This window comes from Rhinolophus sinicus, linkage group LG09 (genome assembly GCF_036562045.2).
Source record: "Rhinolophus sinicus isolate RSC01 linkage group LG09, ASM3656204v1, whole genome shotgun sequence".
Classification (NCBI taxonomy): domain Eukaryota; kingdom Metazoa; phylum Chordata; class Mammalia; order Chiroptera; family Rhinolophidae; genus Rhinolophus; species Rhinolophus sinicus.
In genome coordinates, this window is record NC_133758.1 from 65,998,697 (window position 1) to 66,022,775 (window position 24,079).

Sequence of the window (24,079 nt, forward strand, 5' to 3'; positions counted from 1 at the left end):
CCTATACTCTTGATGGGCCCACATGTCAGGCCAAAGAGCCTTTGTCAATTGAACAATGACACCCATCTGGATCAGAAAGAGAGTCATGACCGTTGTGATCATAATAACAATAATAGAATAGTTCAAGATAATGAATTTCCTGTGGTTTAAATCTTTGTGGAACTCAAAGCATCGGGCTTGTTCTAAATAACTTGGATCTACACCATATTGCAAAAAAAAAAAAGGCAAAAAAATGAGGCCACCCACTGTCCAAATAATAATGCTAAAAACTACCACATGGCACTTTTGTAGCTTTTGCATTTGGAGTTTCTTAAAATAGAGGAGCAATCGGAGTACAACAATGGCCACATAGAAAACAAAGGTGAAGTACATATGAAAGTATATTATGCTGCTAACCAATCGGCAGGTAAACGGTCCAAACTCCCAGACGTTTAAGACATAATAGCTAAGGCGAAACGGAAGACTGAACAGAAGGATTGTGTGTAGCACCATGATATTGAGAACAATTGTGGCAATCATTGACTGATTATTCCTTTTGAACATCAAACACAACATCCATGCTGTTCCAGTAATGCCTCCAAGCAAAACCACGCCATAGAGTGTCATCAGAACCATCCGGCAGTGTGTGTTGCAGTGGCCCACATCTGTGTTTGAAGCGTTTGGCAGAGTGGTTTTATTGATCAGCTCCATGTTTCACCGCAAAATGCTTAGAAGACCATAAATCCTTAAATCAAACATTTTACAAAATTATAATGAATATATCGAAATTTACAGCAACTGCACATTAACAGCATTGAGTTTTGCAATCCTCGCCAATTATTTACAAACCTAAAATTGTATACCCAATAAATATTGTCAGAGACTCCACTTGATTACTCAGATATATTGAAAAGACAGAGTTGAGTAAAACAAAACCACAAAAATGAGTTTGAATATAAAATTTGTAACTGCACACTCAGGCATTCTATTAGCAAATATGTCCAAGTTCAAGTTAAAGTTAACAACTCTGGGATTCGCGTGAGACATATTAGCCTCTAGCATGAAATTTAAGGAAGACCCCAAAATTCAGTAATCAAAATTAATAATATTTTAAGGCAATATTTTTTAAAATCAGAATTAATGAAAAAAATTCACCATGAACAAAATTTTAAATAAAGGCAGAGTTAGTATACATCCACAGACTGCACCGGCATGTCAGACCTATAAAAGTTGTCCCTCCCATTTTCAGGAAATCCAATTTGAGAGAATTTAGAGAAGACTGCATAAATCATGTATAATTATTGTAAGAAGACGTATAACACAACATTTAAAAATATTTTCTGTGAACAGTTTTGAAACAAGGAGCAGCATATAATATACTCGTACATATAATATTGACTACATTCTTCTTCCTAACCTTGAATTTTTTCCTAGACTGATGTGCTACATTTTGGTGAAGAGTTTGGGTTTGAGGGTAGGTTATATTTAGTTTTTACTGAAGTTTTTCAGGTATGGATGCATAGGGGGCAATGATTGTGTAGCAGAAAGAGCACCGGCAACCTACTGTCCTGCAAATAAGTGCCAACTGTACCGTTTGGTGTCTGTGGGGGGGGTGCTGTGGAGCTCTAGCTGGGAAATGGGAAAGCTCACACTACTTTGACGGGTTACTGGAAAATTAAATGAGCTTGTGTGTCTGAGACAGCTTTATAACTGAAAAAAAAAAAGCCATAGAAAAGTTATGATTCTTAAGGTGACACAACCAGACAAAAGGACATTATTTACCTCTTTTTCTTCACTCTACGTAGGGGCAGATACACAGTTATGTTCCATAAAATTGTTGTTGCATCAATAAGTGTTTAATAAATATCTAAAAATAAAAAAATAAAGACAACTTTTTCAGACCTTTGATTAGAGAGTTGTCTGAGTGGACAACAGGTCAGACTTTCCTCTCTGAAAGGATCTATGTCCGTTTTCCTCATGTATTTTCTGCCCAGCTGGCCAGAAGCACAGTTTGAGCATTTGTATCTGAGGAAGAAGTTATTCCCAGTTAACGTCTAAATATTTTAGAATTTTTCTTCTGCTACTACAGAATCCTCTTAGAATAACTAAAATTTTTTTGTGTGAAAAATTATATTGGACCTGGCATGTTTAATACCCTCAAGTAAGATTTTATTATGACTTAAAAACATAATTACAACTTGTATAAAAACCTAAATTTTATGTACTGAACTACGCATTTTAACAAAGTACATATGTAAGACGTATAAGGCTTATATGCTTTCTGTGTCAAATAGAATCGTTTTATATGACTTATGAACAACAAATAATGATACTAATATAGTTTTTAAATTTTGGCAGTCCTCAAGTCTGAGCAGACAAGATTTAGGTTTAAAATTATTTCAAAGCCTTGGGAACCTAAATTATTGATCAAATCCACAATTTGAATGGACATATCTCTAATAAGACTATGTGACATTTGGAAATAGACAGGTTGCAGTGCCACTTACTAGCTGGCTAATCATGAGATGAATACGTAACTGTGAGGTTGTCTCTCCGACTGTAAATATGGAAACAAGAAGATCTATTTTGCAAGACTGTTGTGAGAAATAAGTTAGCTTGTGTCTATGAAAAACCTAACAGAGTCCGGGACATAAACTAGGTCATCAAACTGTCAACGCCACTTCCCCCTTATAACATACACAAGATCTTTGATAAACACAAGGTCCCATTCTTTTTTAGTTACTTCTCAGAATTGTCCTACAAATATTTGAATGCGCAGTGATACACTCCCAGGACAGGGAGGAGGTGAATCACCACTTTGCTTTTCCCTCAGGCCCTTACCATTACGACCACTGCCACCCAACATTGTTCTTCAACAGCATGTTATTTCTCGGTATTTCTTGGCTCATTAACACTAAGTACTGAAATTTCTATATGTGTTTTCTACGCAGAAAAAAATTACTACCCAAACTACTTACTTGGTCTTTCCCTCTTATGATTTGCTTCCGGTAGAGGACTCCAGGCTCTCTGCCATTTGCTGGTGGTTTACACCAGGGGAGGCAAGAAGAGCAGTTTGCTGGGATCAGGCTCCACTAATAACAACAGTCAGGAGAGATCATGGATAAGTGACGAACTGGGGAATAGCTAAAGCTTTAGACTGAAGACTTCTGAAGTTAAACAGTCAAGATGGAGGACCCAGATAAACTGTGTGGGCCATGAACGGATGTTTATTTTTAGAGCTAGTGGTTAAACAGATTCAAAATGATTCTTTTAAGTCAAGACTTTCATTTTCACTATAATTGACTTATCTTCAGGAATTTTTATTAATGTGAAAAGCTTACAGTTTTTTTCAAATGTTGTTTTTTATCATACTTGTATGTTTTACCCAAAATGTTTCACATTCAGGGTAAGAATGACCTAGAGAGGTACTTCCTGTGAGGCTTTCATTTTCTCAGCAGTAAGCTCAAAATAGTATATCCCTGTTTTTCAATTTCCAAAGACTCCCTTCTTTTATTAAATGTCTTGTGGGGACATGGTTCCTTTGAAAGCTTAACCCTCTGGTGATGTGACTTCAACAAGAGGGTCCATTTCATTTTTCTCAAGTCTTTCATTTTCTTACATCAACCTTTTCTCTTCCTGTCTTAACTTTATTGTCATCTTTAGCTGCGCTAAGAACTCAAAACATAATTTTAAGGAACGGTTTAGGACACATAAAGATGCAGGAAACCAGTATGTCCTCAGCAGTTACAGGCAAACCTCCCCACTCCAAAACCAACCAACCAACCAACAAACAAACAAACACCTGTTAGAATAAGGCATTAATATTGGCGATTAGCCTAAAAGTTTTCGGAAGATGAAGTCAATCTGTCCTCCACAGGAACACTTCCAAAGCAGATGCTGCTGGAGATGCCACCATTCTGCCCACTTCTTCCCTTCCATGGGAGATGCCATTCAAGGTGGCCAGTGGCGGGCAATCTCAGCTCCTGAAAAAATGGGTTCAAGCTGCTTGTCAGTCTAGCGCTGTTAAATTGCTACTATGAAATATCCTTAGGAAAGTGGTAACAAAATCTGCAACTGCTAATTCTCAAACATGTTTACACCCATGAGTTATTAACCAAGATCTTGATGCTAGATTTGATGCCCTATTTGATATAAAGTGTCCAGAGGCTGAGCCCACTTACGCATAGATACTGGAGGCGGCACCTGGAACCTTCACCCTAAGCACCTGCATTTTCAGCCCCTCTCTTCATCTCTCTCTCTCTCTCTCTCTCTCTCTCTCTCTCTCTCTGTGTTTATGTGCATGTCTCACTCTGTCTCACTTTCTTCCAGGTACAGCATAACCTTCTTCTATGAACACATGAGATTTGAAGCCAGAAAAGTCCAGACAGAGCGTCCCATGTCTCCCCTCCATTTCACAGGTAGGAGATGGAGGCCCAGGAATACCACTTGTCCCTCTCTCTCCTCCCCCTAGAAGGTGACCTAGGGCAGCACTGCTGAGCATCTTAGGTGCCAAGTAAACTAAAGAGCATCACACAAGCATGTTGCAAGAAACCCATATTTCTTTAAAAAAATAAATATTCTCTGGCATTTATTTTCTGGTGTTGATACAGTCTCAAACAATGAAACCAAAGTTGGTGCTTGAGTCCATAGATATTAGTCTTCACATATATAAATGTATGCTTCATCCTGTCAATGTGTTCTCTACAGCTGATAAAACGATACATGATTTTAAGTAGAGCAAGAGAAATTGAGATTAGATGTCAAGAAAAAACAACTTTCAGGAAGGCAGAGAGGGATTTTTGTTGCCCACAAAGCCGTCCGTTAACAATCTTAGCTTTGGTTCACACCACGCCACGCTCCAGGCCTCCGATTTCTCTTTGCTCTGCAAGGCCACACTGGTGTTTGTGCGTGGTGCCTTTTGCATCCGCGGGTCTCTTTGCCTGCAGTGCTTATCTCACTTCCACGTGTCAGCTGCCTCTTACCATTCGCTTCTCAGTGCTGAGATCACTCCTTGAGGGCCCTCTCTGACTGCCACAGTGGCAGGCAACTGCTCAGGGACTATCTCCTTGCCCGGTTTGAATTCTTGGCATATAATTTTTCCACCAGGAATTTTTATTGCTTCATTGTTCATCACAGGTTTTTTTTGTCTGCCTTCTTGTCTACTGAGATCTACTGCCTCCAGTATCTCAATACACTTCACTTTGGGAATTTTAGATTAAGCAGGGCACCCTGTCTGACGTTTCAAAGTCTTGGTCAATGACTTGATAGTGTAAACAGGTTTGAGATTTAGCCGTTGCTCATTTATTTACCACTTTCTAAGTAAGTATTTCACCAGAACTTAGCTGTATTGTTTATGGTTACTTCCCAGTGCCCAGAACAGTGCCTGGCATATACATGTTGAATGAATTCAATGTTTGTTGAATGACTGTACACGATTTTTTATTAGTGTCTGGGAATGATCCTTCTTTTGAAGATAATTATTTAATCATTTTAACTTCATTTTTACAAGTTTTCTGGGACCAGGGTTGAATGTAAGAGCTAGAATTGATCTAAAAGATGCTCTATTGGATCCAAATACATCATTTTACAGGAGAAAGAACTGAGGGCACACATATGCCCTGCCTTTTTTTTGGGGGGGGAAGATATTGGGGAACAGTGTGTTTTTCCAGGACCCATCAGCTCTAAGTCAAGTCGTTGCTTTCAATCTAGTTGTGGAGGGCGCAGCTCACTGGCCCAGGTGGGAATGGAACCTGTGACCTGGGTGTTATGAGCACTGCGCTCTAACCAACTGAGCCAACCAGCCACCCCCGTCCTGCCTTTCTTGACCTGTTCTGCCACGTGAGGGAGGCCGTCTCCCAGGCCACTACAATGATGTCTTCACCATATTCCAAGAGTTTTCTCCCCTTTTTAGGTGACTGTGTCTCTTACCAGTTTGGAAGTACCCCAGAGCATGGAGATATTCAATCAATCGATGAGGAAACATTGTGATCAGCATAAGCATGTCCTACAATCTTCTTGAATTCAGATCTCTAAATGCTTTGAGTGAGTCATCTCTTGTGCCATAGGGTACCAATTTGATTTCAGTATAGAAAAAGCAGGTAAGCAGGTAATCTCTTTGGAGATTACTGTGTAATGTGGTTTATTTTTTTCCCTCTGCTTTATTCTGTTCTTTTATGAAAGGAAGATAATTTTCCCCCAAAACATAAGAAAGGAACTGGCGGTTTTACTAACACATGACACTTGCTAGGCTGAAAAATGAGATGTAATTCAAATAAATCGATTAAACTTAACTGCTTTTTAAAATGATAACTATCTCAGTACTTCCATATCCAGAGGCACTTCAGTCAAGATATGGTTGACAGTGTATCTGATGACTGTGTCAAGGAGGACACAAAGTATCTTCTTCAGGGTATCTTTGATGAGAAAAGAGGTTACAAGACTTGCCCACCATCATGTTTGGAAAGACAAAATAATAACTTTGTTTTGTATGTTTCTGAACCCCACACTTTTAAAGATTTTATGATATGATACAATCAAGTATTGCTACCTTTTAAAAACTGACATTTTATCTCAGACTGGATACAAATGTTGTTGAAAAAGTCCTTGTAAACAGATGAATATATTTTTCAAGTCTGGGAACTGAGACTTTAAGGTTAGGTAATTTGTTCAAGTAAGTGGCAAAGCTAGAACAGGAATCTAAGTCTGCCAAACTCCAAAGCTCATGCTTTTCACAAGTGCTATACTTCCCAAACAGTGTTAGTCAGTCCCTACAAATCCCTAAGCATTCAGGGATTGTAAAAAGCAAATGGGTACTGATTCATTCATTCTTTCAATCAGTGTTTATCTGCTCGCTGTGTTGAACCTGGTTTTTGTTTTTCTGCTCTGTATTCCTCTCCTCCTTCAGGGAAAAAGTTTTGTCCCAAGACAAAGTCTGTGGTTCTGGGAGCTGCTGTTTTCTTAAAAGACCCCACATCTTAGGGTACTTTTGAGGAGTCTGAGGTAGCCTGACCATGCTATCCAATCACCATACCTGACTGCCTGGCCATGGATCAGAATGACTTCAGGTGATTGAATTGGGATTCTGAGAATTTTTACTGATGAAAAAAGGGAGGCTTGCAGAAGTTATTTGCTCAAGGTATCACAACCAGTAAATGTTAAGGATAAGGCTTCAATCCTGTCTCAACTCAGAAGTTAAGTATCACAAATATTGATACTTACCTATAAGAAATTGACAATAAAGTTCAATGTTAGAGCATCTTTAGATTTTTGCTAAATTTTTAACTGGATAAGGTGGCCTATAAATGAGTATCAAAGCAAGGAATAACCTACAAAAGTATTAGGTAAAAGGTAGAATGTAACTTAGATTCAAAAGCAAGTTAAAGAAAATATAATTATTTGTGTCTTTAAGATTTTAATTTTATGTTGTTACTCTTATGCTAAAACCTGAGAATTAAACTGTCTATTAATAAAACTATGTTTTTTCACCCAGAAAATTATATTAACTGATTTAGTTCCTCTGGGGATGTCCCAGTTGGATAAACTGGCTCAAGGTTGACAGAGATGTCTGGACTGCAGATGTAGATGGGCAAAATCTTTAAGGCAATTTTAGAGGTAAAGAAAGAATAGGTTAAGTAGGAAAACAAGATAAGAGGAACAGAGCTCCACATCTTCAAAGCTTGACCTCTCATGATGCCAAAAGCAATCTACTTAAATTTGACCATAGTATTCTTTTGCCTTAAAATCTAACAATGACTCTGATTACCTCGAAGATCAAGATCAAGTCCAAGTTCAACCTCAGCTCTCAGCCAACTCGTATATCACATTTCCAGGACCAGCAATATGGAAAAGACCACAGTTCCTTTCACGCATAATGGTGAGCACTTAGTAACTGTGTTGTTTCTTATCTCATTGCCTTTGATCATGATGTCTATTCTCTCTATAAAGTTATGGCCCTTCTTCCACACCTTTGCCATCTCCACTACTGCCATCTGTCTTGCTAACAACTTCATCTTTTAAGACTCAGTTCAGAAATCCCCTTTCCAAGTAAGACTTTCCTAACTCCATGGGCTGGACTGGGTATCCCTGCTCTGAGTTCTTATAAAAACGTGTGCATATACCTATTAGAGCTCTTTCCACATTAGCAGTATAATTACCTAAACTCATACCATGAGTTGTATGAATACCCTTCATTTTTTCTTTCTTATCAAATAGCTTGGTGCCAGGCACATAACAGGCACTCAGTAAATAACTGTTGAATCAATGACTCTAATTCATTCAAGATGTACTCAACAAATATTTACTGTGTACCTATCAACTGCCAGGCCTAGATGTTAAGGATCAAAACTGATAAAGTCCTTGCCTTCATTTCTTCAAACTATATAAAGGTAATTATATTAACTTTCTATTGCTGCTGAAACAAAAGATCACACATTTAGTAACTTAAAACAACTCGGATTTGTTATGTCACAATTCTGTAGGTCAGAAGTCCAGGTAGGGTCAACTGGTTCCTTTGCTCCCGGTCTCACAACGTCAAAATCCAGATGTCAATTGATCGAAGCTTTTATCTGGTAGCTCTGGGGAGGAAATGCTTTTAAAGTTTATTTAGGCTGTTGGCATAATTCAGGTCCTTGCAGCTATAGAGCTAAGGTCTCCATTTCCTTGCTGGCTGTCAGCCAGAAGCATCTCTTAGCAACTAAATCTCCTGTATTCCTTGTCACATTGTCCGCACTTCTCCCTGCCACCTCTACGACTCACGAGAATCTCCAACTTCCCTTCTGCCTGAGAAAGTTCTCCATTTTTAAGGGCTCATGCAATTAGGTTGGGCCTACCTGGATAACTCAGGATAATTGCCATTTTTAAAAACCTGTACTCTTAATTACATCTGCAAATTCCCTTTTGCCATGTAACATAACATATTCATAAGTTCAAGGGATTAGAGCATGGGCATTTTTTTAGGAGGTAATTATTCTGCCTACTACAGTAGTTCTTCTGGATTTATTTCCTGGCATAGTTCTCACTCAGATGATTTAAAGGAATATCTTATAGTAATATGGCCAAATTTATTTTGGCTACAGCGTTGTTTTGTTTTTTAACAATAAAGAGACTCGAGACTCTTTGAAAAGGTATTATGCTACACACTTTAATAGTTAATAGCAAGAGAGGTTGAATATGGATTTAGAGAAGGGAAAGATCTAAAACAGATAGCTAGCAAACCTTTAAACGGCATGAGGACAGCAAGGAAATGATACAGGAGCAACGTGGATGTCTATTTTGTTTAGCAGCAAAAGAATATAGGGTTGAACATTGTAAGGACCTGGCCCACAGTCATATAAGCTGGGCGGCAGTCAAGGTCCCCCAGCTTCTTGGGACACTGTGTGCAGGAGAGCAGGCCATCAGGGCCTGCCAGATGGTTTCTCTCACAGAATGTTCTCTATTTGTTGTATCCATATAACTTTGCTTCTTCTCTGCCTGTGTGCCGAGTGCTATCCCTCCAGGTTGCCACCGGAGACTTTCCTGGTCTGTAAGTCTCAATAAACCTATGGCCCACATTCAACTACCTGGCGGCGTCTTTGGGCTTATGGCTTCTCAAGCACAAATCTTGGAACAATTTGGACTCAGTCTAAATAATAATTCCTATATTTAACATCATTCCAAGTATGATGTTTTGTAAATGTTAAGTATTATTGGTCTGCTATTAAAAAGATAATGTTTTACACACTACTGAATTTATTTTGTTTGAAATTAACTGAAACTCTCTTTTCTTTTAAACCTTTTTCCAACATCAAATGAATCATGAATGGATTTTATTTTCCATCTTTAACTTATGAACCAGTAATCTGAATAAGATTAAAAATCAATTGAACATTACAGAATTGTAGAGAGTCTACTATTTGCTGGGTATTTATGCTAGGTCCAGGAAATACAACTGTAACTATGTTCCCCGCCTACAGAAAACTCATAGCCATATAAAAAAATAAATTACAATATCATGCATCCAGGGCACTAAGAGAAGTAAGAACAAATGGAAGGAATAACTTACTGTATGAAGTAGTAAGATAAGGCTATCTTTTAAAAAAAAAATTTCTTTTTAAAGACAATTTTTAGAGAGGCTTTTGGTTCACAGCAAAATTGAGAGGAAACTACAGAGATTTCCCAGGTACCCTCTGCCCCATACATAACCTCCCCCATTATCAACATCCCCTACCAGAAGGGGACATTTGTTACCTTAGACTCAAAGGGTCCGCTTGCCTGTGGGCATCCAAGCCAAAAAGATAGAACAGGAAATTGCAGCAAAGAAAGTAAAAGTCTATTTAAGAAGCTTGTGCCAAGCCCAGAGACACAGGAGAGCCTGTGCTCTCAAAAACTTGGCTCCTTGGTGGCCTCTAGTGGCTCGGTTACATAAGGGAAAAATCATTAATGATGGTTACTATGGGAGTTGGGGCCGGGGACTCTACTGATTGGTTGGGGCTAAGGCAGGGAGCAGTCGATCACGGCCTCAGGTCCTGGTGTCAGTCATGGCACTGTTTGGTCTGGTTTCCACGGGATGTGGTTTGTGGGGCTGTTCTGCCTTCATGAGTCTGGAGTGGAAACATAACTGAGGCCAAGGTGTTATCTTTGTTTGACGAAAGTCTTATTCTAATTTGAGATTTAGTTATTACATCCTGCTTATGGTTGATAGACTGGAAGCTTTATTCTTAAGTGAGTCTAATGCTGACCAGAACCTCATGTCCTAAGGGCTTAATGATTAAAAGGAGTGGACATACTGTATATGTAAAGACAGGAGGATCTGGGGAAAGAATGCAAGGGAGTCACAGTTCTGTCAGGCTAAACAAAGCTAGCTTGGATCAAAACAGAATGCACTCTAAAGAAATGAAGCTCGGGGCGGCCAGATAGCTCAGTTGGTTAGAGCCTCAGCTCTCAACAATAAGGTTGCTGGTTCAATTCCCGCATGGGATGGTGGGCTGCACCCCCTGCAACCAAGATTGAAAACGGCTATTGGACTTGGAGCCGAGCTGCGCCCTCCACAACTAGATTCAAGTGTAAGACTAATTTTTCCTTTAACAATAAGGAGAAGCATCTCTCCAGAACTAAAGATACTTCTATATGCCTCTAAAGTTTAATTTGTGCATACGTATTTTAGCTATTGTATATAGCTCAATAATATGTCTGGATTATGTACTGCAGGGGTTTACCAGGCATTATGATGTGCACAATCCAGCCATTTGTGCCCCCAAAGACAAGCAAGCTGGCTCCTCACCTTAAAATAATAATAATAATAATAATAATAATAATAATAAATCAGTCTAGCACTATGTTTGGTAGCTCATACAATTCCCCCTAAAAGACGACAATAATCTTATAGGAGGCAAAATATTAATACTCATAGTAGGTCTAGGGGGCGAGAGTGACAGTCTTGATAATTGTCTTGGTGTAGAATTAACCCCAGGTCATTCACAGAATGTAATTTACGAGACTCTACAATAGTGAGAAAAGATTTACTGAAAGTCAGAGAGAGACAGATCTGGCAAAGGGAAGTTTTGCCAGGACAGAGTCCGATAGGGACAGCTGCCCCAATGAGGAGTGCTTGGGTTTTATATTTTTCTAAGCAGGATGCTTGTCAGCTTGCAGTGGGGCTACCATTACAATTGTCTTCTCCTGGAAACTGTTCTGTTCCCATTTGACGGATGTCAGTTTGCTGTTGCTATTGGGAATGGTTCTGTTCCCATCTATGATGAATGCAGGTGCAGTGCTAGCCAGGGGATTCAGAGCCAAGCAGTTAATGTTTAAGCTCATTCCTGCCAGTTTACAAACTTGCGCCTGTTAACTCTTTGACTGTCCCATCCTGCCCACTCCTGTTAACTCTTTGTCTAATCAGTTTGAGGTCTAGTGATGACTACTTTTCTACATTTCCTAACCTCAACTTATTTGCAAGGTCAATTCAAGTGAGTAAAGGAAGCTGTTTTAACTACTCAAATTAGCTTCTGCAGCATGAAAGCTGCTTGATATATAAAACAATGGGCATGGCTATGTTCTAATAAAACTTTTTTTTATGGACACTGAAATTTGAATTTCATGTCACTGTCATATGTCCCAAAAACTTTTTTTTTAACCACTGAAAAAATGTAAAATCCATTCTTAGTTTACTGATGTACAAAAAACAGGTGGTAAGCCATATTTGCCCCTAGTTTGCTAACCTGGTATGCATAAAATGTCAGAATTAGAAAAATATTAAGTGTTACGTGCGGGACCTTCCTGGGGCGGTATGTATTAACTCTACAGTCTAACTTCCAATGTGATATACTTGCAAGCGCGTTCTAGTGCTATTTAGTCCAGGTGGCCATTTCCAGGGATGGTGACAGAATGGAGGGTGCTCACTACTCCCCAGGAGGTTAGTAACGCAGAACCGAGCTCCTAAGCCCGGACAGAGAGTGGACAGGGCTTTCAAGGACGTGGAGATCGAGGCTTAGCTCAGCTGCAAAGGATAGAGGCCCGCAAACAAGAGCACAACGCAAAACGAACTCCTCAGGCCCGCCTCCAGGCAGCGCCTCTCCGGCACAAGCAGGCGCGTGCCCGCAGGCACGCCTTCCGCCTGGCGCTCAGTCACTCTCTATTGCGCATGTCCGGGGACAGGGCAGGAGCGGTGACTGACCCGGAGGCAGAGCCCGAAGGAAGCGGAGGAGCTCCCGTGGGCCGGCGGGTAGACGCGGACAGCGTGCGCGTCACTTCCGCTGGGACGGGGCGGAGCTGGGGAGGAGGTGGTTCCCGGCTGCTGCTCTTCGGTTTGCTTTGGAAGCTCAGCTGATGCGGGTCCACCCGAGTGGACGTCAGTGCTGGGAAGAGTCGCGTCGCCACTGCCGCCGAAGTAGTTGCGGCCTGCATCCGGGTGAGTGGCTGCTTGGGTACCGACGTGGGATGGTAGGACGGGGAAGCTGGCAGCCTGGTAGCCCCGAGCGCTTGTCCCGGTCGCCGGGTCTCCTTATCTCTGCTCCGAGGGCGCTTCCAGCGTGAGAGGGCGGGTTGACGTCCGGCTTGCGGGAGGCCCGAGGACCGAGGCTCCAAAAGGTGACCTGGCAGGAGCCCGGGGGTCCTGGGGCTGGTTGGTGCGCGGTGCCCTCGGCCTCCGCCGTGGGTTTTGCTGGCCCAGACGTGCAAATTGTTTTGGTTTCTCTGGTCCCGCCCCACGCTTCCTGTCCCACCCCCACGACTCCTAGCCTAGTTACCCAGAGTCTGTTTTCCTGCCCCCGGACTCTAGGGTTTTCCAACAGTTCGCCGGTGACTGTCAAAACGGTTTCCCTATTCTACATCATTCTCGAATGTCAGTGCACCAGGTGATTCCATTGCTTCATATTTTTATTTGTCAGCGATTTCTTTTTAACCCCACCCACATTTAAGTCTATCCCTGTCTGCTGTTGGCTAAAGTGAATTCAGGTGTGTGCTTTTTGAAAGGTGAAACTATGAATCGTTGTGTTGCAGTGCTTCAGGCCATGGTCATTTCTATCCTCATGTTGGGAGGAACTTGGTTTCTATGTTTAATGCAAGGATAACGTTAAAGAAAAGTGGTGACTCCAAGAAAAAAGAGATGTGTCATAAGGGACCGTCATACAGTCCTATTTAAAGTATTGCTTTTACTGCCTGTAATAGTTGCATCCCGATTTCACAGTCCTGATTGTTAATATTTCAGAAGTGACAAAACTATTTCAGTGTATGAAGAAAATGCTGTTCAAAACGTGAAATATTAAGAATTTAAAATCCGAGAATTTTTAAAAAGTACATTAAACTGTGAACTGAGAGTTTATGCCTCTTAGGAAGCAGTTTCAAGTTCATTGCAGTTATTTTGTTAAAATTGCTTGTGCAAATTAGTTGTACTTTCATTGTAAGAAAATGTTCTGATTTCGTAACTTCGTCAAATTTTTTCTTAATGTACGTCTTGTTCTATTTCTATATGAGATCTAAATTAAAATCTGGAAAATAGTATCCTTTTAATGAGAGATGTTGAATGAAAGGATCAGTTTCACTATTTTATGTATTTACTTGCTTCACATGCAAAGTTGATAGAAGTACAGCTTGTACTTTGAGTTGTTTTTTTTGGTTTAGTAATGACAGAGGAATTGTGCTGAAGGGTACATATTGCCTCACTTGTGGAATGTATATTTATGAGAAGGTCAGAGAGAGAACTATTAGCTCCGGACACCTTTTTATCCTTTCATGTCTTAGTTCTAATCTTTCCCTCAGGAGCCATATATTTTACTTTGTTCATCATTCAGCAGGTTTTTAGAACTTGCTATTGTATTGGTTTCCATTGCCCTGATTTTTTTCAGACTGTTATTTCTCCTATGCTTTTTTGTTTCCTTGGTAACTTGCTCTTTCTAACTGGATAGCAGGCAAAGCTCTACCCTTGTTCTTTTTAAAACAGTTTTGAAATTTAAAACCCAAAAGATACTTTAGTAGGTCCATGAATATCCTTAAATGTCATGGAAAATACAGTGTATATATTCAAATAAGCATTTTTCAAGGAAGAGGAGCTTTTATCAGATTCTATGAACCCCAGATTCTCAAGAATTACTACACATCTTTCTTTGATAAAGCCAGTCTTATGGTTTCACCTATCACTGTGCTGATAACTCCTATGTTCCTGTAGGTACATCTCCATTTGAGTGTTCCACTGTTACTTCGTCCTGTAAATGCAAAAGATTTTTCTTTCATATTAAATTGGCCCCCTTCCCAGTTATTTCATATTCACAAAAGGCATTCTCCTTGTGTTTCTGATCAAAAACCCTGAAGTTGGATTGACACCTCCCTCTCCTTACCCCATACTTCCTTGTCACCAAGTCCTGTGTTTTGTTTCCCCACTTTCAAAGTGTGGCTTAGAGTAACCTCCTTTACAGTACTATTATCTTAATTTCAACCCTTGTCACTTTATGCCTACATTATTGTAATAACTAAGTGAAGTCCTCTGTGAATTCATTCTTTCCATCCTCAGTTGAGCCTCCAACTAGCACTTGCCTTATTTCCTCTAGTTAGAACTCAGTTCCATTTCCTAGAGGTTGGTCTAAGCCTCTCTTCTATTTATACCAACGCTGTGTTTATACTATCCTATAAATAGGTAGTCTAGTCTTCCCTGATCTTTTCTCAGTTGATAGCACCTCCCATTTTACATTCTTCTGTTTATACTTTTGCAACATAATGTCTGTTCAGCTGAATTTACTCTCAAAACACTTATCTGCATTTAATGGTGATGTGATGTGGGAGCAGCTAAATTAATCTTGTTGATTTTGTTGACAGCTGTCTATGTTTAGTAATTTTTGCTTGATAATTACAGTTTCTAGAGAGGTGTATTAAAATATAATCATGAAAATGTCTAGTCTTCCTGTAATTGTTCCTTTTTTTTTCTTTATATATAGTGTATTTCAATGCTAAGTTGATAGGTGTATTCATAATTAGTCATAACGGTTATATTTTATTGAAAAGAAACAATACAGACTCCTTAGTCCAGGCTTATATAGCTCTGTCTTCTGCTTGACTCTTGGGCCCATCTCTTCAATTTTTCCCATTTCTTACTTCCTTTTAACCACATTGTTGTTCTTGCTATTCCTGAATAGACAAAGCCCATTCCAGTCTCCAAAGCCTTGGTTGCTTTTTCCTTTGCCTTGAATGCTTTTTTCTCAGCTACTTTTAATAATTTTCTTCCTCACTTCATTCGGGTGGCCGGTAAAATGTCAACTCAATTCTTCTCCTGACCAAATCAACTAAAAGAGCAGTCTCTGTGCCCTTCCTCCCCAACCTCCAGCTTTACTTTTCCTCATGGCACTTCTCTACCTGATATTATACATTACGTTACTTACTTGTTAGTGAATTGTCTTCTTCTCCAAGGCCTAGAGTACTACCCGAGGTTTAATACAAGTAAGTAAATGGATTACTCCTTTTACTGTTGTATACTACCCCTCTTTTATCCTTATTTAATGCTTTTACCTTAAATTTGTGTTAAAGTGTTTTTTACCTTGTGTTATTAATATAGATGTGATGTATCGTTTTCCACATTCTTTGTTTTCAATTGTCCTTTGTCATTATATTATAGGTGTGTCTAGTAACTAGCATGTAACGGGAGTTTTCATTTCTAAAATTTTGCTCTTCTTGTTCACTCTTTGTACAAATCCCTTTTTTGCCTCCTAATTTATGTTCCCTCTGTTATATCATTGACATTGTAAATCTGCTTAACTTTTTCTGTTATTTCTAAATCATGGTTACACATTTTGCTATTGGCTAAATTTGCTGATCCTCTCTGTCAAGGTGATGGGTCATTTCCTTACAAGTTTTGTAATCTTTGTGAGTTCAGTTTCACTGGTGGTGGCTTAGTGTGGGAGTTCCATTTGCCCTGAGCTTTGGAAATGCGCTTAAGTGGTAGTTTCTGTTGCCTTGGCTCAAGCCCCACGGGATTCACCAGCTCTGACTCGGCCTCCTTTGCTTAGGGCCTCTGCGCCGTCAGGGTGGTGTGGCTGCACATCCAGGTCTGTGATGCTTCAGCAGTGGACTTCCCACTGTTGTTCTCTTTTTTTATTGTTAAAAAACACATATCATAAAATTTACCATCTTAATTATTTTTAAGTGTATAGTGCAGTGGCGTTAAGTACATGCACATTGTTGTAAAACACTTCATCTTGCAGAACCAAAACTCTGTGATCATTCAACAGCAACTCCCCTTTGCCCTCTTCCCCCAGCCCCTTGTAACCACCACTCTGCTTTCTCTGTCAAGGAATTTGACAACTCTCGATACCCCATGTAAACAGAACCAGCATTTGTCCTTTTGTGACTGGCTTACTTTACTTAAAATAATGTCCTAAAGGTTTGTCCTTGTAGCATGTGACAGGATTTCCTTCCTTTTCAAGGCTGCATAATATTCCATTGCATTTATATACCACATTTTGTTTGTTCATGTGTCCATGGACATATGGATTGTTTCCATCGCTGCTCTTGTGAATAGTGCCGCTATGAATATATGTGTGCAAATATCTCTTTGAGACCCTGCTTTCTGTTCCTTTGGTTGTATACCCAGAAACAGGATTGCTGATAGTGTATTTAATTTTCTGAGGAGCCACCGGACTCTTTCCGTAGCGGACGCCCCATTCTTGTCCCACCAACAGCGTTCAAGTGTCGTGGCTTCTCTACATCCTAGCACCTGTTATCTTCTGGGTTTTTCGGTTGTTATAGTAGTCATCATATTGAATATGAGGTGATCTGTCATTTGATTTAGATTTGAATTTCTCTGATGATCAGTGATGTTGAGCATCTTTTCATATGCTAGTTGGCAATTTGTATATCATCTTTGGAGAAATGTCTGTTCAAGTCCTTTGCCCATTTTTAATTGGATTATTTGTTTTTTGTTGTTGAGTTGTAGGAGCCCGATTTCGGTTTAGAGCATGGCTTTTTATCCACAAGTACTTTAATTGTGTTTTATCAAGTATTTCTGTGTTGGGGATTGTAGAGCTTTTACGTTAATTCAGCTTATTACATTGACTGGAAGTCCTGAGGAGTTCAGAAGAGTCAGGAGGGCAGGTAGGTTGCTTCTTTTTTCTCCTCCCCTCTGTAAAACTGCGTATTTTAAAATAATATGCTCACATGCAATTTAGAAAGAACTAAATTCAGACTACCGTCTTCTGAGCAGTCACAATAGGTTCTTGGTTTCTGTCTTTCTCAGTCTTGTCCCATTACTCCATTCTGTCAGATCTGCTAGAATCTTTCTATGTCATCCCTTTGCTTAAAATACTTTATTGACAGTTAATCTTTAATGTCCTTGGCAAGATTTATAGGACCCTTCATAATCTCATCCAAACTATCTTTGCAACATCATCTTCTATTTTCCCTCATTATTCTCTCCTGGTCCTGGAGCAAAACTGGACTACTTGGCAGTTTTTGCTCATATTGTATATGCTTTCTTAAATGCTTTTTCCCGTTACCCATAATTCTCTCCTTCCCTTCTTATCTTTACCATATGATGAATTTCTTCTTTACTTTGCCCAGTTTTTAGTGTCTTTTTTTGGACTTACCTGGATATCTACTCTTATCTTGTGTCTTACAAGGTACCATCTGTTAAAGTGCTTTAAACTCTCTGATTTTTCTGATTACAAAAGTAATACCTACTCATTGTAAAAAATTCAGAGATTACAAAAGTAATAAAAGCCCTTCACCTCATTCTCTTTTGATCCACATTTCAGTTCACAAGAATAAATAAACTGGTCCTTACCTTTTCTCAATCTCTCTCATTCTGTGTGCGTGTGTGCGCGCGCGCGCACAGATTTAAAGTGCTTATGTAGATTTATGTTTTATTACATAATATCTATATTGGTCTGTCTTAATGTGTGACTAGTACATATAGCATTGTAGCTTGCCTTTTTCACTGTACTCTGAAGGATATGTCGGTATATGCAGATCATCTGGTTCTCTTTAACTGCTATGGTAAATCCACTGTATGTATGTACTGTAATTTATTCAACCATCCCTTGCTAGAAGACATCCCTTGCTAGTAGGATTATTTTTCAGTGTTTTCTTATTTCAAGCAATGCTGCTGGGATTATGTGTATATACCTTTGCAATATTATGCAAGTATTTCTGTAGTATAGATTCTTAATATGGGAATTGCTGATCAAATAATATGTGCCTTTAAATTTGATAGATAGCATTTAATATTTCATTAGATACTGTCAAGTAGCCCTCTGTGTCCCATTTCTCCAGCCCATTATCAGTACTGGATATTATCAATCATTTACATTTTTACCAATTGAAAGAACAAAATATCTCTTGGGCATTTTTCTTTGATGTGAAGAATGTTTTCATATATTTATTCTTCTGTGACTGTCCTGTTTATGTTGCCCATTTTTCTATTGTGTTAATCTTTCTTATGTGTTCTTTTTATGTTGTAGTTATGAACCCCTTGTCTGTTAGGTGTTGCACATAGCTTCTTCTAGTCTGAATTCCTCAATTTAATAAGCACTTATTCCTAGATAGTAAAATCTTCTTTATGCAGCTGTCTCTAGCTCTAGATTGAAAGTTCCTTAGTATCCTGTTTGTCTTTGTGGTCTGCATCTAGCAACATGTTTACTATAGATTAATGGTTATAAATGGTTTACAGTGAATTAAATATAAGACCCGACTCTTGGCTTCAAAGAACTTAAAGCCTACTGTCACAGAAACTTGTTAAGACTTTATCAATAAGGAAGAAAAACAATTTAGTGTCTAAATTGTATATTTCATTATGTGTTGTAGGGAAACTTAGATAAGTTTAGAAGTTGGCAACTTCTCTGAATTAGTGCTCATAAAACATCCTGCTATTTGCTTTCTTTTTTCATTGACATCTGTACTGAAAGATGAATATTTTTGTTAGCTTAAAAGTGAAATCTGTCAACCACAATGGAAATATATTATTCTGTCTTTTTTTCAGACAAGTTAACAAGTTTAGTTTTAAGTAGTAGTGTATTTTATTTGTATACTCAATTTCAATTTTACCTTGAATACTAATTTTTTTTTTCCTTCCCATTTCAGGTAAGCCATGAATTATGGCGTTTCTTAAATGAAGTGTTCAGGAATGAAGTGAAAGTCAAAACATATAGAAAATAAGTGATTTTTAAGTTATGTCTATTAGTTTGACTATAGATATATATATTTACCTCCTTAGTAATGCGCGAAGTCTTTGTGGGAAGCAGAAGAGCAAGCAACTACATATCTTGTGCTCACCTAAACATCACTGGAGGATAAGCCACGTCAATCTACAAAGAGGTTTCCATACAAGCAAAATAAGATGCAAATGGACCAAAAGTGAAGCACATTCTTGCAGTAAGCACTGCTACACTCCAAGCAATGATGGTTTGCATATTGGGATTTTGAAACTTAGCACTTCTGCTCCTAAGGGACTGACAAAAGTGAGCATTCGTATGTCCCGTATTAAAAGTACTTTGAATTCTGTTTCAAAGGCTGTTTTTGGAAATCAGAATGAAATGATCTCACGTTTAGCTCAATTTATGCCAAGTCCTCGAATATTAAGAAAAGTATCAGATAATGATTGGTTAAAACAGGAAAACATTAAACAAACCATCAAATCTCTGAAAAAATATAGTGAAAAATCAGCAGAAGAGAGCTCTTTTCCCGAAAAGCAAAGTCACGTTATAGATAAAGACGAGGATACCAGTAAACAAAGCCTTTTTCATGACACAAATAGTATAACCACAAAATTTGGAGAGTCATTCTACTTTTTATCCAATCATATTAATTCATACTTCAAACGTGAGGAAAAAATGTCTCAGAAAAAGGAAAATAAACAGTTCCAGGACAAATCAGAACTTGAAGATAAAAAGGTTGAAGAAGAGAAATCCAGTTCTCCAGATCCTGGTGTTCTGCATGATAAAAAGCAAGACTCAGAATCTTCTCTATGTACTGTGGACAAGCCGAAAAATGGGACATCTGAGGCTCTTCCAGTTTCTACTAAACAAAGTATTGCTAACTTTCTTTCTCGGCCCACTGAAGGTATGCAAGCTTTAGTAGGTGGTTATATTGGTGGACTTGTCCCCAAATTAAAGTATGAGTCAAAGAGTCAGTCAGAAGAACAGGAAGAAACTACTAAAGCTGAGCATGCTGTCAGCAAAGACAAAAATGCAGAGGAGAAAAAGCGTTTATCTCTTCAGCGAGAAAAGGCAAGTGTTATTCAGGGTGGGTTTAAGTTTTAATTTTTCTCATATTTATGTTTCATTTCCTAATGGGACCTTAGAAACTTTAACCATTTGTTAGTATTACTAGAGCAGCTTCATATTCTAATCATACGTGTTTTAATATGTCTTAGATTATTGCAAGAGTGAGTATTGATAACAGAACCCGGGCATTAGTTCAGGCATTAAGAAGAACAACTGACCCAAAACTCTGCATTAATAGAGTTGAAGAACTGACTTTTCATCTTCTAGAATTTCCTGAAGGAAAAGGAGTGGCTGTCAAGGTAATTTTAATTTATTTAATTTGGTTTTGTCTCGGAATAAAAATAATAATAAACCTTCTGAAATGGAGAAGGCAGTGCTTTCATTTTTTTATTTAAATATTTTTGTGGTTTTTGTCATATGTGTGATGTGTAATATATTCAGTAATTGCCCTGTTTATTCTCTGATGTACATTATGGTAAATGTTCCCTTTTATTCTGTGATATAAAATATGCTGTTAGTACTAATATCTATACTTTGAGATTAAACATTTTAAAATGAAGCTAAATCTCAGTATATTGGCTTTTCTTGGCCTCAATTCTTTCAAATATAAATTAGTGAAGATAATTTAGACCCATTTTAAATGGACTGTTTTCAGAGAAATGCTATAAAATATGAATGATATGGCTGAGTCTCTTTATATCTATACTTCTAGGATTTGTAATATTTAATGAACAATTTAAAAATACCATATGACATAAATAATGTTAACATTTTATTAGTGCTTATTTTTAATTTGCTATTCAGAAAACTGTAAGTTAACTTAGTTCACATTTTTTCAATTTTTGACGACCATCTTGCTGAGAAATTAACTCTTTAAATAATGTACCCTTCTGTAGTTTTATATTGTATAATACATACATTATAATGGCTAAACTTTAGAATTTCATGTTCATAAAATTTGGGATTATCTTTCATATATATGTAATCTCTTACCTAAAAGATAAATTTTCAAAATAGATACATGCATTTAACTCCATTTAACATTTCAGTAATATACTGAAATCAGAGACCTAAAATAGAATTACATATTTTAAAGACCTCTTAAAAAATTTTATTGAAATATAATACACGCACAATTATAAGTATAAAATTCAGTGAATTTTCAGAAACTGGACACGTCCATGTAACCAGCACCCAGTTGAAGAACAGACTTTACCAGCACTTCAGAAGCATCCCTCGTGTCCCCAGTCACAATCTCCCCCAAAAAGTAATCATAGATTGGTTTTACCCGATTTTGTGTATTATATAAAATGTTATAATAGGCTTCTTTCATTCAACATGTTGGTAGGAATCATTCACACTGTTCTGGGAATTTGTAGATCTTTCGTTCTTGTTGCTTTTATATTTAATGGTTTGAATGTATCACTATTTATTCATTGTACTATTGATAGATTTCTGAGTAGTTTTCAGCTTTAGTCTATTATGAATGAATAGTCTTGCTAACAGAAATTTTGAGGACTCTTATTTTGCATAACTGGTCCCAAATCTAAGGACCCTTCAATTCTAAGGAGAAATGTGATGTAAGAATGTATATTCAGGTCAGTTATGAATGCAAATGTAGAGAGTCTGAAAGAAGTTCTCACTCTTCCCCTAAATTATAAACATCTTACTAACAGTGAACCTGATAAATTGCATAAGACATGTTAGCATATATGCTGTCATGTGAACTTTCCCAACTAAATTTTTTATTATTAAGAATTGAGCTTTTTAAAAAATTAAATTTATTGAGGTGATAAGGGGCTAATATCCAGAATATATAGAGAACTCATACAACTCAACAACAACAACAAAAAATCTGATTAAAAAATGGGCAGAGGACCTGAACCAACACTTCTCAGAAGACATACAAATGGCCACAGATACATGAAAAAATGCTCAACTTCACTAGCTACCCTGTTTCCGCGAAAATAAGGCCTAGCTGGACAATGAGCTCTAATGCATCTTTTGGAGCAAATTAACATAAGACCCAGTAATATATTGTATTTTATATTATATTATATTATATTATATTATATTATATTATATTATATTATTATATTAAAGACGTGGTCTTATGGCGAAATAAGACCAGGTCTTTTATTAATTTTTGCTCTAAAAGACGCATTAGAGCTGATTGTCTGGCTAGGTCTTATTTTTGGGGAAACATGGTATTAGGAAAATGCAGACCAAAACCACAGTGAGATACCACCTCACATCTGTAAGAATTGAGCTTTTTAAAAAGGGTGGAATTATTTGTTATAAATCATCTACATGAGTTTTATCTAGGCAATTGTCTTTGATATTGACTGCTCTAAAAAAACCTAGTTTCTCCTTTTGTGTCTATATAATATATTTTATGTATTGAATTTATGGCAGCCATATCTAGGAAATTGTCTTTGATCATTTTTTCATTGTTGGTGGTGAAGGTGGTTTCCTTTCACTATTTGTTAAATAAAAAAATAACTTTTATTATTTTTAAAACAGGCAGCACATTGATATTGTAGAAAATTAGAAAAAAGGAAAAGAAAAAATTAGAAAATAAAAATAACATGTTTTTACTACCCCAAGATTACCACTGTAATGTGTTTGTATCTATTTGTATTAGATTAGGCTGAGTTAAGCTCTAATAATAACAAAACAGTACCAAAATTTTAGCAGCTTAATACAAAAGAAATTTGTCACTCATGCAAAGTGTGCTGTAGGTTTGGGTGACTCCAAGACCGTGTACTTCCATGTGGTGGCTACTTTGATCCTGTTCCCTGTATCTCTAGACGAGGCTTCCTTTGTCATTGCTATATCAGGGTAAGAGTATTTCAGCAGAAAATACCACAGGTTTCTTCTACTCAAAACTTACTTGTCCCGTCCAGTTGCGCTGTTCTGAGGAGTACTGCCTTTGTGTTCACCGGATCTGGCACCATGAGATTTCTAGCTCTTCCCCAAAGTCAAAATGATTCAGGATATGGAGGCAGCCATGACAGCGCAACTAAAGACACTCACAAAAGAGGACTTCCAGAACTGCTTCATAAAGTGGCAAGAACGATGGGATAAGTGTGTTGGAGGAGAGGGGGAGTATTCTGAGGGGGATAAATGGCAACGTGTCTTTTACTGTAATAATTTTTTTTTTATGTAAACATTCAACGTGTCTTTTGATCGTACCTCGTAGTTAAAGACTCCACCAATATCTTGAGGTGAAACCAGTCTTGTGATTGAGTCCCCTCAAGTCTTCATTTTTGTGATTTCAACCTATGAGACTCTAAATGATCAACTGTTTCCTCTGTCCCTGATTTTATAGCTTTCTGTCTGAACCAAGCCCAGGTTTTTAATACTTTGTTTCTTCTCCCACTCAGCAGATGACTCAAGGGAGGAAAAGATATAGTTTATGAACT

The 24,079-nt window shown here is 38.0% G+C and overlaps 1 protein-coding gene and 1 long non-coding RNA gene across 6 annotated transcripts in view; one reads left to right on the top strand and one right to left on the bottom strand.

Moving 5' to 3' along the window:
* Positions 1–281: 281 nt before the first annotated feature.
* Positions 282–14,279, bottom strand: LOC109433756 (uncharacterized). The gene is made up of 4 exons (XR_012498619.1): positions 14,228–14,279; positions 10,204–13,166; positions 1,762–3,962; positions 282–724 (listed from the first exon to the last, which is right to left on the bottom strand). It is a non-coding gene; the product is annotated as an uncharacterized LOC109433756 (long non-coding RNA).
* Positions 12,721–24,079, top strand: part of PNPLA8 (patatin like domain 8, phospholipase A2) — a 47,453-nt gene continuing 36,094 nt past the window's right edge. The window contains exons 1-3 of one of the 5 annotated variants that reach the window (XM_074340542.1): positions 12,721–12,862; positions 19,646–20,657; positions 20,804–20,953. In XM_074340542.1, coding sequence (XP_074196643.1) covers positions 19,902–20,657; positions 20,804–20,953 — 906 coding nt within the window. In that variant the 5' untranslated portion in view covers positions 12,721–12,862; positions 19,646–19,901. Of the gene's footprint in view, positions 12,863–12,899; positions 13,308–19,512; positions 20,658–20,803; positions 20,954–24,079 lie in introns of those variants that run through there. The other 4 variants (XM_019710238.2, XM_074340543.1, XM_074340541.1 and 1 more) reach the window with 4 other exon arrangements.